Source organism: Stegodyphus dumicola, chromosome 4, assembly GCF_044657685.1.
Source record: "Stegodyphus dumicola isolate Sdum_Otavi_A_Nest chromosome 4, ASM4465768v1".
Taxonomy (NCBI): Eukaryota; Metazoa; Arthropoda; class Arachnida; order Araneae; family Eresidae; genus Stegodyphus; species Stegodyphus dumicola.
In genome coordinates this window covers 78062063-78080461 of record NC_140771.1, presented here as the reverse complement: position 1 = coordinate 78080461, position 18399 = coordinate 78062063, and the positions used below count along the sequence as shown (strand labels likewise).

The following is an 18399-nucleotide window of genomic DNA, read 5'->3' as shown; positions in this document are numbered from 1 at the left end:
TTTGGACTAAAAAAGGTGGAGAAAACTTTAAGTACAACAGTAAAATCACAAAATATTTAAAACAGTATATCTTTAGAATTCCCGCTAGAGTGTTAAAGGTTGCTATACATATTTTATATTCACTATATTACTTTTTTTAAAAACTTGTCGTTTCCTCGACAAGCCATCTAAAATAATTTTTCCGAAGAGAAAAGGTAGTATATAATGATTTGAAAGATCCCAGCTAATGTAATTTCATAAAAATATTTAATATTTCTAATTAGACATCTCATAATGTTAATACATGTTTATTTAAATCAACCACATTAACAAGTGGAAAATTGTATTTATTGCTTTTAAATCTCTTAGTTTATTACTCAATAACTTTTCAGATTAAATATGGCTTTACTGAATGGAAACACGGTGGCACGGAGAAGGTAAAAGGATTTTATTTCCGTAAGCTGCAACACATTGGTTTCACACAGCCGAGTTTGTTAATTAAAATTGAAAGATAAATATTTTACATTTTTCCAAATGGCAACAGTTTCTCGCGCTGGAGGAAAAATGTTTTACTTCGAACAGTATTGCCATTGCTCGATTTCAAATCGCTGACGCGCAGCAGCGCTGAACGCTTCGGAAAATATTTGCTTTTACTACCCTAATTTGAATGTTATTATTTTATGGTACAACTTGTTATTGTATGGTATAACAAGTTAATTCCCCTTACTATTTTTGACCTCATAACTAGATAATTCACTTACCAACACTAGTTTAAACAGTGCTATTAGGGAAACGTTAACAAACTATTGGTAGCAAAATAGCATTAACAAATATTCTCATATTTTATTTAATTTTTTTGGAGAAAATGTTGTTTATCAGAAATTGGCGAAATCGTTAGAAAGAAATAACTAAAATATTAGATCTTAGTTACATGCTGATAAAAGTTTGAGAATTGTTTCTAATATCGATTTTTAAAAATGTAAAAAGACTTGCGAACTAAAAACTTTATCCTTAAGTATATGTTAAGAAAATTTCAATCTGCTTGAGACAACATCAGCAAGGATTTTGTCACAGAAGGAGCGAGATTTGTCTCTTATGCATTTATGTGCTCTAATTTAAAATCCATTTTCTCTATATATACTGATTTATAATATATTTTGATATATTTTTCTATAACTTACGGTTTTTATTTGAAGTCATTTTAATATTATGTAAATGTTGTCTGTGAATGAATGAAATTTATCATCATGTGTTCAAGTGCAGTTTCATTTAAATTGCAAGAAATGTTTTTGTTTCTATTTATGAGCTTTTCCTGCATGCCTTTTCTCGCATATTTTGAGTGTTATAGTTTTATTTATAGTTTTTTATTGACTGCAACTGCAAACCGAAATCTTTGAAAATTAACGCTATGAAGTAAACAAAAACTAGTATTATTGTATAACATAGAAAATGAAGTTGTTCAATAACGTAATTCTATGACATAGAAAATGGAGTTATTATTTAGTAATACAGAATGTTCTATAACATGGATTAATTTGGTACCATAGAATATTATAAAACGTAGGAAATGGAGTAATTTAGTTGCATATAATATTCTATAGCAGGGTTTCTTAAACTGTGGGTCGCGAACCCCAAGGGAATTGCGGGACCTGCAGCAGGGGGTCGCCAAAAATTTCAGCAGTTTTCATATTTCTTTAACTTATTATAATAATTTTACAATGCCAAATATTTTTACACAGTGTATATGAAAAGAGATAAAGATACGACAATACAGACAAAGAAAAAAACGAAAACGTTTCGACACATTCTTTTTATAATATAAACGTTCATTTTCGTTACTTTGCATGTGACGCTGTCATTTCGTTTGCTGCTTATTTAAAATTTTCACATTGTTCTATGTCTTAAAATTTGAAATTAAAAACCTGAAACTGCAATAGTATATTATACTACAAGTGAAAAAATTGACTGTTTCACCCTTGCGTGTGTCGAATTTGCGCAATACTTATGGGGTCCCACAAAATTTTTGTAAATATTTTGGGGCCCGGGGGGGTCGCGAAAAAATCTCAGTGATAATAAAAGGGTCGCGACTGAAAAACATTTAAGAAACCCTGTTCTATAGCATAGGAAATGGCGTAATTTAGTAACAAAGAATAATTCTGTAACAGAAAATGGAGTAATTTAGTAACGCAGAATGTTATATAATATGGATATAGTATATGTATGTTATAGAATCCTATGTTAATCCTATGTTATAGAATACTCTATAACATAGGAATGGAGTAATTACGTTGCACAGAATGTTCTATAACATAGGAATGGAGTAATTACGTTGCACAGAATGTTGTTCTATAACATAGGAATGGAGTAATTACGTTGCACAGAATGTTCTATAACATAGAAAAGGAGTAATTACATTGCACAGAATGTTCTATAGCATAAGAAATGGAGTAATTTAATAACAAAGAATACCCTATAACATTGATAATGTAATAAATTATTAACACAGAATGTTCTATAATATGGAATTAATTTAGTAGCTTAGAATATTCTATTACATAGGAAATGGAATAATTTAGTAACAAAAAATATTCTATAACTTAGAAAATGGAGTTATTTTGTAAAACAAGAAGTTCTATATTCTATAACATAGATTAATTTAGTAGCATAGAATATAACGTAGGAACTATAACGTAGGAAATGGAATATTTCAGTAAACGAGCGAAAATTCAATTTAATCAACTGAAAATGATAAATTTTTGTTATCAAGACCGATATTATTCCAATCCAATAATCAAAATCTTATCATAGATAAGTTTACAGAATGTTAATCGTTAACATAATGTAAATAACATATATAATGATGACTTACAAACTGAAGAAGAAAATAAATAGTAACCAGTACATAGCACACAGATTATTTCGCATGCATCACTAAATTAAATGCCAGATATAATTTATACTATCATTTTCGTTTATTCACGAAATTCATGCTGTGGTTTTCCACGTGGGTGGTTGAATCAGTTTCCTTTAAAAAGTCCACAAATAAATCCCTTTTTTTCTGATAGGCAGCTGGAGTGTACTTTCTAATAATTCCAAATTCAATACTTTTAGAAAGTATCCCTTTTAAAGGGATCCGTTCTATAGGTAGGCTGCCTTCATTTGTATTTTAATATCAGCTAAAAGCAAAACTGTATATCAGAAATGTTAACATCAGCTCGCTTATATTCGTTGTTGTTAGAAAGTTGCTCCTATACCTTAGCTTATTGTATTTTAGAAAGGAAATTTACTTTTTTCATTACTTTTTATGTTACTGTGGTGGCGCTATTAAATTTTGATCGAACTAGTGAGGCTCATTTGGTGAATATTTGTGTGATTATGTTTTCTGTTTCTACTTTCCCGTGTGTAAAAGAATCCATGTTTCTGTTCTCCAACTGAGGTGCAAGAGAATAACGATTATTTTTAAATCGGTGAAAAATTTTCATTTTGTTGTTTCTACTTATCTTTTGTGGAAGGATTTTAAAGTAAAGATTTTATAACTGATAACTTCCAATATCCGATTAATTCAGGAACTAAATACATGCAAACATTAATAATTGGTTCTAGTAACGTTTTCTTCCTGTTTTTCAATAAATAAAAACATTAATAATTTCGAGTGTCTTTAGGAACGGTTTTTAAAAAGAGCGGGATTTTTTTTTTTCCTCTAAAAATTGCAATATCTTTGGCTGGATTCTTTTTAGTTTGGCCTATTTTCTTCATATATTTATTTATAATAACGAATTGCATTATTTGACCTGTACTGCGAACTGTAAGACTACGTTCAAAGTTGCGATCAGTCTCTATAATATACTGTGACAGGGTTTCAACCATTCTAATAATATTTTATAATAGTTCAACTATTAATTATCGTGCAATAAGTTGCCATTCTCTAAGTTGTTTTCCTATTCTTAAGCCCGTTCTGCATCTGTGTTAATAAGTGTTTCGTTTATTCACTTTAAAAAACTTACATTGAAATTACGAAAATTAACCTTTTAATATTTATTAGACGTTTTCAGCGTGTTATACTAGAATGCTTTTAATGTGCTGTAACAGGAAGTTCAACGTGTTGTAATGTATTCTTTCAACTTGTTCAATTTATAAATTTTATTACAAGTTTTTCAACGTTTCAAGATAGAGTCATCTCCTGTAATTTTGCAGTTTCACGGCCATCGCGATCCCCCGACCTCTCTCCAATAGATCGCTGGTTCTGGGGTTACGAGATCTGACAAAATTGAAAGATGCCGTCAACATTGTGCGTTATCGTTTGTGAAGACGACATGTTGAAAACTTGTAATTCCAATGAAAGTTTTTCCCTTTTCTTCTCTCTTGCGTTTTCATTGATCCTTTACTACACGCTTTGTAAATGTTTTACGCTAGCAGTTTTCGTCATACGTGAATCGTTTTAACGCCATTTATGGTTTCTCGATGCGCTGATCGGTTTCCTCAGGAAATAAAATGGGTATTGCCATTCAAAAATTTTGAAATTTTTTCACTGTAACCTTGAGAGCTCTACTGTTTTAAATCATCACAACCTCAAACGCGTACCTTCAATTAACAATAGCTGAAATTTCATTTCCATTGGTTGAGCGAATAGGCCGCTAGGGGTTCATATGTCGGGGAAAATGTTTTATGACCGCCGTTTGTAACTTCAATACCAATTAGTTTCCTATAAGAAATCGTCGAAAAAGACTTCGTCCACTTAAATAGAGAGCCCTCATATGCTTTGCCATAATCCAAATACTCTAACTTACAATCGATTGACACTTTTCTTATGCTTCTTTTCTTCGAAACCCTGCAGTTAATAGTATGTGGTCAACATAGAAAATTATAAAGGAATTCGAATTCTCTATGCTGATGTATAAGATGTGCATTCCCCAAGCCATTTCTTTTTGAAAATTCTCTTGCTCAGAAACTGTATATATTGATTTATTACTAACTGAAACCGAAAAGCGTATTCTGATAAGTAGGTGGTTTGGGTTTGTTTTTCAACTCCCAAGATCACCCAGTTGTTGGAATGTTTATCTTCTAGAAGGGCCTTGTCTTGCCTGTTCCCCCTTTTCCTTCATCGTTCGAATTTCAAGTATGACTTTTCAGACAGTTTCGTGTGTTTGTTTACGCTTGGCAGACTCCTTCCAATGAAGAGAACTTGGTTTCCCAGGGTTTTGCAGCTCCTTGATCTTTCAGCCTACATGCATATTTGAGGTTTGCTTGCAGCTCTCTTTCTTAGAATGGTGGTAACATATTGCTTTAAGATAATCATTCAACTCAACTCTGTTGTGTTGAAACATTTTTAATTATTGAACCAACTCCGCCGTAATAATTCCGGAAACCTCTTTTGATAATTGCTGGTTTGTCATTAAAATGTTAATTAAAACCTCGTCTTTTGCCCACTTAATTTTCATTTATAGTCTCATGTAATGATTATTCGTTGGTACATAGAAATACCTTACTTGCACGCAGACGACCATTTTAGGTGGTATTTTGACCTTGAATTCATCTTGAAGAATAAAAGAGTAGGTGTAAGAAGTAACTAAACATATTCTTGAAATTCTGCAATTTTTAAGTTTTTTTCAGCAGTAAATTCATTGCTTTTAATAATTGAGATATGGAAAAATGATGTATTATTTAATAATAAGAAGCCGCTTGTGTGGTCCGCAGGTTTAAACAGTTATTATTAAAAAGAAAAAAAAATGTGTAATGATTTTGATGAATGCAGCTGATATAGTTTCAGGGGTCCAGCTTGTAATTAGTAATTATTGAAATGAATCTGCATTCATTGCTTTTAAATCGCATATTTTTTAATAAATAATAGAATAAATTTGGAAAAAAAAATAATGTCTTAACTCTTTGCCAAACGACAACACACTACCGCGTGGAAGATACAAATATTTTAATTCGGGAAGTCGGAACACATTTCTTTTAAATCTCCGAGTTTGTTAATTAAATTCGAAAGACAAATATATAGCGTGTAGCCGAGCGGCAACGATCTTCTTTTATATCATTCTGTTTTCTGATTAAATTTGATTCGGAAAGCAATCTTACGCTTTGCCGAATGTAAAAGATTGCTTTTAAATCTTCGAGTGTGTTAAACAAAAAGTCATTATATTTGCCTAAAACTAAATAAATATAGAGTTAAATAAATAACATAGCGTTAATTTTGGGTTTTTCGGAAAGGAATTCCCCCCCCCCGAAAAGGACTTGTATTTTTGTATTATATTGCATTTCTTTACAGCCAACTTCACACTTAAGCCGCATAGTCATTATATATTTTGATAGCTGACACAGCAAGACATATGTGTCAAAACGTTCGATTGATTCTACGCAGTAGTTTTTGACTGATACCCTTTCAAATATGAAAATTGAAAAGCAGCATTTTCGGCATATTTCACTTTTTACTATCGAATCGAAAGGGCAAAAATGTTGTTCAAGCAAAAAAAAAAAAAAAAGATGTGTATGGAGAAGGTAGACTGACAGAACGCTATAGTGTCTAAACTGGTTTGCAAAATTTCGATTTGGCAATTTTGATCTTGAAGATGCTCGAAGTTCTTCTGGAAGGTCAGTTGAAGCTGATGGAGATCTTAAGAACATGAGGAACCCATATGTGGAGCTTTGAAATGAAACTTAGACGTTTTAAATGTTCATGAACGGTCGAATTCGATAAATTTATTCTCTCGGCGATCTTGCGACTTGTTATTCGCCGTTTCGCGTCAATGTCTTTACTACGTCTTCATCAGCTTCAACTGGACTTCCAGAACATGGCGCATCTTCAAGATCAAAATTGCCGGATCGAAATTTTGCAAACCAGTTTTGGTACTAGCGTTCTGTCAATACATCTTCTCCATACACATCGGACATAATTGTCCATGTGTAACTTTTCTCCATACATAATTCCTTTTCTTTCTTGAATAGCATTTTTACCTTTGCGACAGTTAAAAAAGGGTAAAATATGCTGAAAATGCTGCTTTTCCCTTTCCATATTTGAAAGGGCACCGGCCAAAAACTACTGCTTAGAATCAATCGAACTTTTTCACAAAAACGCCTTGCTATATCAGCTGTCAAAACATATAATGATTATGCTGCTTAAGTGGGATGTTGGCTATGAAAAAATACAATCAAGCCCTCCCCTGGGGAAAAAACGAAATTACTTTCCGAACAACCCAGTATAATGGAATAGTATCGTAACTTTCCCCTCCTACTGTTTGGCATTCCTTATTTGAATAGACTGTTTTTAAATACTGTATTTTATAGCGTGTTTTTTCTCTTTTTATTTCCTTGTGCGAAGTAAAGAAAGTATTATAATCTCGAAAAATTCAGGTTATCAGATTTTAACGAAAATACCCATTTTGAGCATTACTGAACCCATTTTGACTTCTGTTTTGCGTGATTTCTGTACAAAGGACTTTTTTCTAAAATGGATTCAAAAGGTATTTTTTCGTGACGTCTGTACGTACGAACGTGTGTACGTTGCATAACTGAAAAACGATTAGCTATAGAACGTTGAAATTTTGTATATGGGACTGCCATAACATCTAGTTGTGCATCTCCCTTTTTATTGCAATGGGCAGTACCAAAAGTGAAACACACACACAGACCCAGTACCCTTACGCACCTTAGTCCTTACATGGCGTTTGCTTTTGCAATCGTTGGTCGTAGTCATAAACTTCCAATTATAGAAGTGTTTTTAAATGTCAAAAATATTCATGTTTTTCCGCAATACCCAAATAAAAAAAAAAAAAAAAAGGAAAAATAATGAAATCTAACTTTTGATGCTGTCTTCCTTTTGCTGTACTCATATTTGGGAATGCTTTATACACTTTATGAAAAAGTAAAAATAGAAGAAGTTTCGCTCTCGTACGACAAAACTGGACCGAGATATTTAATTTCAAAATTTGCAGTTTGTGATGTCATTTCCGATTTGCCTGGAGAGATCAATTAATATTAATTATGTTACAATAATTCGAAGCAATAAGTTTAAATGAAGTGGAGCAAAAAATATTTAGAATTTATTGGGCCGTACAAGGAAGTTATGTGGTGTCGACATTAGATTTTTTTAGCTAACTTAATCGTTCGAAAATCGAAAGGCGGAAATTATGCGAGTAGTTTAATTTCCGAAGGCCGCGCTTAAAGCAAGAACATAACAAATGAAAAGTAGTCTTTGGTAAAGTATTGGTAACTATCACAGTATTTTAATATAATATATATATATATTTAAACCTTAACTTTTATATATAATAACTTTAATGGAAAACTACATTCCAATATGAATACATAATCATAGTACCATTATAATATCTCGCGGAGCTGTGACAGTGACTGAGCTGGACTTGTCGCGCTATCTTGTGAAGTGCAGGGCCACCTGACATGAATGAATCTCGAGAGCAGTTTCGAAGAGAGACATCGGAGGAACGAAGGAGAAAAGGGGCGAAAAGAAGACACGGATTTCGAAAGATCGAGCACATCATCAGGAGCTAAGGCTGCGGTGCATTGGAACGTAAACAACAGAAGTAAGATAAAATCACGTGTTTGCAAAGTTGCTTGGGTAACTTAAGAATCTGGACAAAATGTGTTTCAAATAATAAATGCGAGGGGAATAAAGTGGGGGAAATGTTAATACAAAAGTGCAAACACAAATTCAGTGCACTGAATAAAAATATAAATAATCGAGGGAATACGATTTACCAATAAATTAGACCTCAAGATGGGAAAACTATGTGTAGCGGAGAAAGAGAGAAATTAGGCGAATATTATTAAAATTTTCAGAACCTAACTTTAAAAAGCTAGGGGGAGGGTTACATGAGGAAATAAAACATATGATTTCTTGTACTGTGTCTTGAATTTCTGGGGGCTAACTAACTGCCATATTTGTTCAATTTAAATTTGTTTCAGTTGTTAAACTAGTATCTGAATATGAAGCTATAATTGCAAATATTTTAATATTTACTACTTTTAAAAATGTTAATTTAAAAACAATTTTTTTTTTTTTTTTTTTTTTTTTTTTTTTTTTACGTATTGAAATTTTTAATGGTACATTCTTTGCGACTTTAGACTGCAGTTCGAAATCTCTAGTTTCCAAATTTTTTTCATCATTTTTAATTACATACTAATTTATTTCTGAAAATTGGCCATCTGCGGTAAGTTTGTTTCAGTTGTTAAACTAGTATCTGAATATGAAGCTATAATTGCAAATATTTTAATATTTACTACTTTTAAAAATGTTAATTTAAAAACAATTTTTTTTTTTTTTTTTTTTTTTTTTTTTTACGTATTGAAATTTTTAATGGTACATTCTTTGCGACTTTAGACTGCAGTTCGAAATCTCTAGTTTCCAAATTTTTTTCATCATTTTTAATTACATACTAATTTATTTCTGAAAATTGGCCATCTGCGGTAAACAGCTCCAACTGCTGCATTATGTAGATGGTACGCAGGTTTCAAACTCGTCCCAGCTTTTAGATGGTGTTTCTTGGCGATGGCACAGAAGCTTATTGTCGAAGGCATAAACATTACATTCTGAGAACATACGCTAAAAAACTACACACTCCCACACATGTTCTTTATGCCAGAGAACACAGGAACAAAGCACTCCTGTTTTACATGATCTTCGAACAAGCAACAATTCGATTCTTAGAATACCAAAATGGCGCTGATCGCTTTTTGCCATCTGTACCTCTAATTCCCCTATCTATGACCTTTATTTATTTATTTTTTATTTTTTCCATTTTGCGTGTTTCGTCATTTTTTTATCATCTCTTTTCTGAACTAAATTTATTATTAATATATCTTGATTAACCTTATCAGTTCCGAACATTTCGCTTTGTGTTGCGAAGCACCAGTTCTTTTTGCTGTTGTTCTGGCCTGCTGCTGGTCCATTGCGTTTTAGTCAAAAGGAGCATCCGGAAAAATGTTGACTCAGTTATATGTTTCTCGGTAATTTATTTTGCGCCATATTTCTTTTTAGACATATTAAAATCTGAAATTTTGTTAAATGAGAACATTTTTTTTCTTCTTTAATTGCATTATCTATTTTTTTAATTTTAAGGCTTTCATGGTAAATGGATTCATTGAAAATTATTTTTTATTTCCCACAATCTTTTTGATAGGTTATAAACGGTTTTTTTTTTATATTCTTTACTTAAACTATTGTAGTTTTTTTTTTTTTTTTTTTTTTTTTTTTTGTTCTTTTACTGTTTACATTTTCTCGACAAGTTTGATATGTAATTTTTTTCCTTGTGTATATATTCTTCAGGAAGCTGACTTTCATATTCGTGTTTGTATTACGAATTTTTATGGTTTTAATATTGTTTTTTAGTTTAAATTAATACGGTTTTTATCTTTTCTTTACTTGGACTTTTAATTTTTTGTTTGTTCTTTACTAGGACTTTTATTGATCGTTCTTCTCTTGTTTACATTTCCTTCGCCAGCATTATCTGGTTTCATTTACAAAACTGACTTTCATAGTCGTTTATATTAAGAATTTTTACGGTTTTAGTAAATATTTTTTTAATGTTTTTAATTAATACTTTTTGTTTCTTTTCTTTACTTGGATTCTTGTGTTTTTTTAGCCCCAAAGGGCTATTAATTTCCAAACACGGTTTTGCGTTCATTCGCTTTAAATGTCGTCCACAGTCAATGCACTGTTTCATTTTTAATTCGAGTCTGTTGCCATTTGGCATTTTATGTCTCCAATTTAATCTGTCCGTTATCGATTAACAAACAAAGCTAAAAGCTGTCGATAGAGTTCCTAAGAATATACTGTTTTATTTTTGAATCTGATTGATTTAAATAAAAACACATTGGCGCACAGCATTCATGAGATGGATATAAAAAACATTCAATATTTTTATAGAATTACTGTTATAAATTTTTTCACCTTTCAAATATACGGAAGGTATAGAATGTTCTCATGCTGTCTTTATTTATATTCATTTAGCATTCTATAAAATGTTTCACTATTCCACCCGGATCATCTCTGCTGATAATCTCTGCTAAAATCTATATTTAAGCTTTAAAACAGCCCTTTTGGGCGCCTGTTGAAATCTGAATCCTTTCATACATTTTTTTTTTTTTTTTTTTTTTTTTTCTTCTTAGTGTAATTTTTTGTTTCGTTTCCCTCATATATTTTTTTCTTAAAGCAGCCGGATAATTTTACTTTACGAAGCTGACTTTTGTTATTCTTTTATATTACGAATTTTTACGATTTTAATCCTTTTGTTTTGTTTTTCATTAGTATAGTTTTTGTTTGTTTTTTTCTTTGTTTACATTTTCTTGACCAGCGAGATATGATTTTAATTTATAAAACTGACTTCGTAAAATATTGCTAGTATTCGTCTATTTATAATTTTAATAATTTTTTTTCTTTTTAATAATTATAGGTTTTTTTTTTTTTTTTTTTTTTGTTTTTTTTGTTTTTGTTTGTTTGTTTGTTTGTTTGTTTTTTGCGTGGATTCTTGTATTCTTCTCCTGCTTACATTTTCTGGCCCAGCTTAATATGATGTTACTGACTAGCATAAGGGTAGGGGACTTTTAAGATGAGGTACCCTCACTAAAATTCTCCTTTTTAACAATATATGATTTGAATAAGAGTTCCGGCACCTTTATAATGGGGCATCCTGATTAAGATTCTGTTTTTTAACAATAGCTGGCCTACATAAGGGTATGGACACCTTTATGATGAGGCACCGTCATTGAGATTCTGTTTTATAACAAATGGCTTAACTGCATAAGGCTGTGGACACCTTTATGATGGGGCATCCTCTTTAAGATTCTGTTTTTTAACAATGGCTGACTTGCATAAAGTTGTGGGCACCTTTATGATGGGACATCCTCTTTAAGATTCTGTTTTTTAATAACGGCTGACCTGCATAGGGTTGTGGGCACCTTTATGACGGGGCATCCTCTTTAAGATTTTGTTTTTTAACAATGACGGATCTGCATAAGGGGGCCACCCTCAATAGGATTTTGTTTTTTTAACAGTGGCTTAACTGCATAAGGGTTGTGGGCACCTTTAGGATGAGGCAACCTTTTAATAATAATTGACCTGCGTTAGGTTTCTGGCATCTTTATGACAGGACACTCTCATTCAGATACTGTTCTTTTTTTAACAATGACTGACCTGCCTAAGGATCTGCTCACCTTTATGATGGGGCATCTACAATAGTGGACCTGCATAAGGGTAACCTTTAATCATGGGCCTGCCTCTATGAAGATTTATATGTTTTCGAATAACGGCCGACCTGCATAAGAGTGTTAGCATCTTGATGCGGTTCCGTGTTTTGAAGACGTGTACCTGTCTTCGAACGAAATGCAAATTGACGAAATGCAAATTGCGTTTTTCATGTCTCGAAAGGCCGACTTAGGATAAATATAGCATTGTTCTAATATAGGTATTTTGGTACAAAATCGGACTTTTCTGAAATGACATGCCAGTTCAATTCTCCGACTCAAGTTATGCCTAGATATTAAATTTTCTAATTTCTGGTGCGAAATTTATGGAGAAATTTAAAAATTTATCGTGACACATTTTTTTCAGTTTGCAACAAGAATAATTAACTTGGCGAACTTCTTAATTTATAGAAACCTATTTTCCTTTTCTTCTGTTCATTATACACGAGCGGAGGAAAGGTCATCATCTATACTTTTAAATAATTTTAACAAAGTCGTAAACCATATTTGGCGTTATTGTCTCTTATAAAAAATATGCCAAATTTCAGAACGTGCTAATATGGAAATTTACGTATATCTTAGGAAATTTTAAATAAAAAAACTCTAAATTTTTGCAGGTGTGCTTAGAAATACATCTACTTTAAGATGAGGCTAAACGTTTTATAGGTGATAGGGTATTTCTTCCGTCTTCTTAACATGCTTTCGTGGTGTAGTGGTCAGCACGCTCGACGCGTATTCCAGAGGTCCGTGGTTCGAGTCCCAGCGAAAGCATTGCTAATTTTTCATCTCTCCTTTGAAATAACCTAATGTCTTTACAAAGTTATAATTCGAAATATTTTTCGAAAAACTTATAAAAATTATTTTAAACTACAAATTTTAAAAATAAATTATAAAAATTGGAGAATTTTATTTGGAATGAACCTAATTTTCGAAATGGGAAAGGAAGAATCAAATAAGTTTAATAAAAAAAAAAAGAGATACTGGTAAATATATACCAAATTCAATTAACACGGAGAAGCTAAAATTTTGAGAGCTAATTTTTTAAAAACTACTCGTGCGATTTTTACAAAACTTGGGAATTTGGCATAATTTGAGCCGTAGAATAGAAATGTGGGGAAAAAATGGCATGTCATTTCAGAAAAAGTCCAATTTTGAGTGAAAATACCTATATTAGAACAGTGCTGTATATAAATCTAATTTATAGCCTAAGTCGCACTTTCGAGATATGAAAAACGCAATTTGAATTTCGTCAATCGTCTAGAAGAATGGGAGATATGGAGCTGTACCCCCTTTTTGGGGAGGGAAGGCAATGTACATTTTTATAAGAAACAAGTACCTAATCCGAATTTTTCACAAAAATTTGAGAGACATAAGAAAATGCAACGTTCTTGGAAGGCAAGTCCTAATCAAAATTTTAAATGAAATATTTTAAATATTCATTGCAGAGAATATGAGAGAGATAAGAAAATTCAGCATTCTTGGAAAGTACGACGAATATTGTCATTCTACCAAGACCATCCTTGTTATCGTATCTTCCTGTATTATCTCTGAATTAATATATTGCTTTTGGAGTGAAAAGGATTTTGCTTTCTTATCAGAAAACTGTTCTTCACCTTTAAGACTACCGAGATTTATTTTTATACATATATCCGGGATTTCGCAGTTGTGGTTTTCCCACGCGATTAGGATGTGGGTTAGTACGCGGTGATGGATAAGAATTTGCTTTTAAAGTACAAAATTCACTGCAAAGAGTTGGTAAGGTTTTATGTTGCTCTTCACTTCAGTTCTAAACTTCTTCCATATAATGAGAGTATCTGGTTTGGTTGTTTATCATTTAAACGTTTCTATGTGCGACGATTCTTTCATCTTCAAAAAAGACGCGAAAATTTGATTCTTTTGAGAATATCAAAAGAAGAGTGATAATTCTATTGAAAGTACGAAAATTTGAATACTTTTTATTGCTAAGATATTTTGAATTAAGTCTTTTCTTACCACATCGTGAGTTTCGTCATTAAAAATCGTATTAAAATTTTTGCACTTAAGAAACTCTTTCAAGGATGTGCAATTGTGAACAATATTATTTAAGTGCGATATGCAATATTATATTATGCAATGCAACAATGCAATACTATGTATTAAAATAATATTTTCTTGAATTAAGATACATGACTTTTCGAACTGTAAAGAACAATTTAAATAAAATTTTGTTTATCTTTAAATGGCATCGACTGCATTATCATATGGAATTATTCTATTATTTTATTTCTTTACACGGAGATTTCAATTGAAATTAAAAGTTCTTTTTAAACACCTTGAAAAGATTTGTTTTTCTCCCAATTCTAGTGAAATTGCGTTCGACCTAAACACGCACTGATGCTGGTATTGGCATGAGCAAAATCTATTATTTATCTTCGATATTGTATAGCTACGTTGTTGAACATAAGCTTTGAATAAATCATTTAAATAGTTATTTTATTTAGGACCCTTAACAAGAGTTTTACAACAACTATTATTTTGTATCATGAATGTTATTAACAAAACAGATTCATATAAATAAACTTCTAAATCTGCATTTTGTGTGTGTGTGTACATTAGCGTCTGCATCAAAAATGAAAACTAATGCCTAAATTTTCTTGTTTCTTTTCGATCCATAGCGAATTAAAACTCATCTTCCTGCATTTTATTGAAATAAAGTAAAAACTAGGTTATTCTTAAAAAATCATCTTTTAATAATATTAGAAATTTTATTTGGATTTTTGAAAGTGCACTCCAATCAAATTTAAGATGAACTACACCATCTTAAACAAAACTGCTACACCTTGCATAAAAAAAGGGGAGGGGACAGTTCTGTATCTCTCGTTCTACTGGACCGATTGTCGAAATTTAACTTTTCCATGTCTCGAAAGCGCGGCTTATGATATGTATTAGATTTATATATGGCATTGTTCTAACACAGGTATTTTGACACAAAAATCGGACATTTTATGAAATAACATACCAATAGTTTTCCATATTTCGATTCTACGACTCAAATTATGCCAAAGTGCCAAGTTTTATAAAAAGAACACCAGTAGTTTTTTAAAAAATTAGCTCTCAAAATTTTAGATCCCATATTAATTGTATTTGGTATATATTTGATAATCTCTCTCTTTTTTTTAAATTGAACTTATTTGATTCATCCTTTCATATTTCGAAATTTAGGTTCATTCTAAATAAAATTCGTCCATTTCTTATGATTTGTTTTAAAAATTTGTATTTTTAAATAATTGTTATAAATTTTTCGAAGAAAATTTTGAATTATAACCTATAACATTTTTGTCATCGTCTTAAAGAAGATGTATTTCTAAGCATACCTGAAAAAAAATCAGAGTTTTTTAATTCAAAATTTCATAAGATATATGTAAATTTACATAGTGGGGCGTTTCTTAAATTTGGCTTATTTGTTACAAGCGATAATAACGCAAAAGGGGTTTACGCTTATTGTAAAAATTATTTGAAAGTATGAACGATGACTTTTTTCCCGCTCGTGTACAATGAAAAACAAAAGGAAAGGAAAATAGGTTTCTATAAATAAAGTTCGTCAACTGAATTATTCTTATTCCAAACTAAAAAAAAAAAAAATGCGCCAAAATTTTTTTTAAAATTTACTCAATAAATTTCTCACTAAAAATTACAAAATTTAATATCTAGGCGTAATTTAAGTCGTAGAATATGCTAAAAAAATTGGTATGTTATATAAGAAAAAGGTCCCCCCTTTTTTTCAAAACACCTATGTTAGAACAATGCTATATATAAATCTAATACATATCTTAAGTCGTGCTTTCGATAGATGGAAAAGCAAGTTAAATTTCGACAATCAATTATTCTATTATTTTATTTCTTTACACGGAGATTTCAATTGAAATTAAAAGTTCTTTTTAAACACCTTGAAAAGATTTGTTTTTCTCCCAATTCTAGTGAAATTGCGTTCGACCTAAATTAATAGAATCCTAGAATAGGAGATATACAACCTTCCCCCCTTTTTTTGTGCAAGGTGTACAATTTTTATAGTAAAGCATAATTCTGTTTCCTTTATTTCTGGCTCGTCATTTATCGTTTGCGATAGTCATTTAAATTTTAGAGTGCACATAATTGTATACCTATTATCAAGTTTTGGATCAATCTAATAGAATGTAAGTTTCTTTATATTTATATAACAGAATTTTTGTGAAACCAAAATATAATTTTATCATATTTCGGTCTTTTTCTGTTTATGCTCTTTACACTTGGGAGGGAAGTGCAGAAAAAATCGCAGATTTTTAACATTAAAATTCTTTTTAGTCGAATTTCAATGTGGCTGAACTCTAGCAACAGTAGATATATTTTCTTAAAAAAAAATATTCGTGTTTTATTTTAAATATTTTTATAAGTTTTAAACGGAAAATCTTTTAAGTTAATCTTTGCAAAGACATTAGGTTATTTTCTATGTCAGGAAACTGGAGAAATCTGCATTGCCCTCGCCAGGACTGGAACCTGGACTTCGAACAGGGACCTCGAATATACGCCGAGTACGCTACCGTTACGCCATGAAGGTATGCAGAAAGGAGGGAGTAAATACCTTATATACTCCGCCTTTTAAAGAATGACTGGGGATTAGGGCACCCAGTCGCGAAATCCTGGTGATGAAGAATCATCATCCACCACCTTTTAGTTCGGGTGTCACGGCAGAGACATTAGATTATTTTCGATGTCAGGAAACTGAAGAAATGTGCAATGCCCTCGTCGGGACTCGAATCTGGACCTCTCGAATACCGTTACACCATGAAGGTATGCAGAAAGGAGGGAGAAAATACCTTATAAAGTATTAAATTTAGTTTGAGATATTCAGATTTCAAATTATTCTCCTTCTCTCCAAAAATGGTGCAATTTCTAGGCAAGAAATCAGATGTTTCAAAAAACATGTATCTCTAGATTTACTTCCATAATAATTACTTACTACTATTCTGTTAAAAAAGTGTTTTAAAATTCACTTTCACTCAAATAAAAATTGAAAAATGAAGGCGCATTTAATCTCTGTATATAACTGGTTCACTTTCTGTATGCATTCACTCAGAAGATCTATCGATTTAAGCAACTGCTGCATCGATTAAAAGTACATTCATTAATAAAGCTGGGCTGCAGCAAGTCTAGATACAGCGTCTCTCTCCTCAGCATCATCGATAAAATCGATATTCATAGCTTAGAATTCAATTCCTGGGCTACGTAATAAAAGCTTAGATGACTAATGCTTGTTAAAAAGTTTAATAAATTTTTACTGCCTTTTTTTTAAAAAACATTTTAAACTGATCATATATACGCGGCAAGCCGCTTAGAAAAAGCAATAGCGTTATAAAAATGACAAGATATATGATGAAATTTATGAGTCCAACTAGTATAATATGTCTTACGCTTTGCTAAACGACAACACATTAGTAAGTGGGAAATAAAATATATTTTATTTCGGACAGTGGCAACACATTTTCTTATTTTTCCAAGTTTGTTGGTTAAATTTATATTTTACGGAGTTGCAACACACACTTACATCGCTGAGTTTTCTGATTAAATTCGAAACATAAATATCTTAAGTTTTGCAGAGGGGTAATGCGTTGATTTTGAATACCTGAGTTTGATAATCAGGAATTCTTTGAATTCCCACAAAATAGGAATTAAATCAAAGTCAAATTCAGTATTCCTGAAGTGCCCATTTTGATAGAGGACTATGTATGTGTGTTCAAAATTTCATAGCTGCAGTTGCCATCTTTTTTCCGCAGTGCGAAGAATATACATGCATATAAACATATTCTTCATTATTTGATAATACTGAATTATTTTATTAATATTTTATAAAGTTACTTCATTATTCCTATCGCTACCATTAAGTAAATGAAGAATCTGAATGTATGTACTATTATGTATGTTTCTTAGAGTATAGAAAAAAAGGCGGCAGCTTATAGCCGACTAATTTTGAACGCGTGTAATCCTCCACCCGAACGTGGACGTCTCGAAGGCGGAATTTTGATTTTTTTTTATTTATTTATTTAGTATTTTGATCGAAATAAATATAATTTGTGGAACTTTTGATAAAAAACTCAGCGATATAAAAGTTATGTGTCGCCAACTGGCAAAATGTAAGTGTTTCAAATTGAATCCGAGAATTCCTATATATAAAAGAAATGTGTTATTATTTGTTAAAATATTTTGTTG

At 31.3% G+C, this 18399-nt stretch overlaps 1 protein-coding gene across 6 annotated transcripts in view; it reads left to right on the top strand.

The window, feature by feature from the left end:
* Positions 1 to 18399, top strand: part of LOC118194037 (rap guanine nucleotide exchange factor 2-like) — a 648324-nt gene that overhangs the window by 419578 nt on the left and 210347 nt on the right. Inside the window, exon 1 of one of the 6 annotated variants that reach the window (XM_085815117.1) lies at positions 9860 to 9942. The exons of the other annotated variants lie outside the window; for them this stretch is intronic. Within the exon in view, the coding sequence (XP_085671243.1) occupies positions 9917 to 9942 (26 nt within the window). The 5' untranslated portion in view covers positions 9860 to 9916. Of the gene's footprint in view, positions 1 to 9859; positions 9943 to 18399 lie in introns of those variants that run through there. 6 annotated transcript variants of the gene reach the window in all.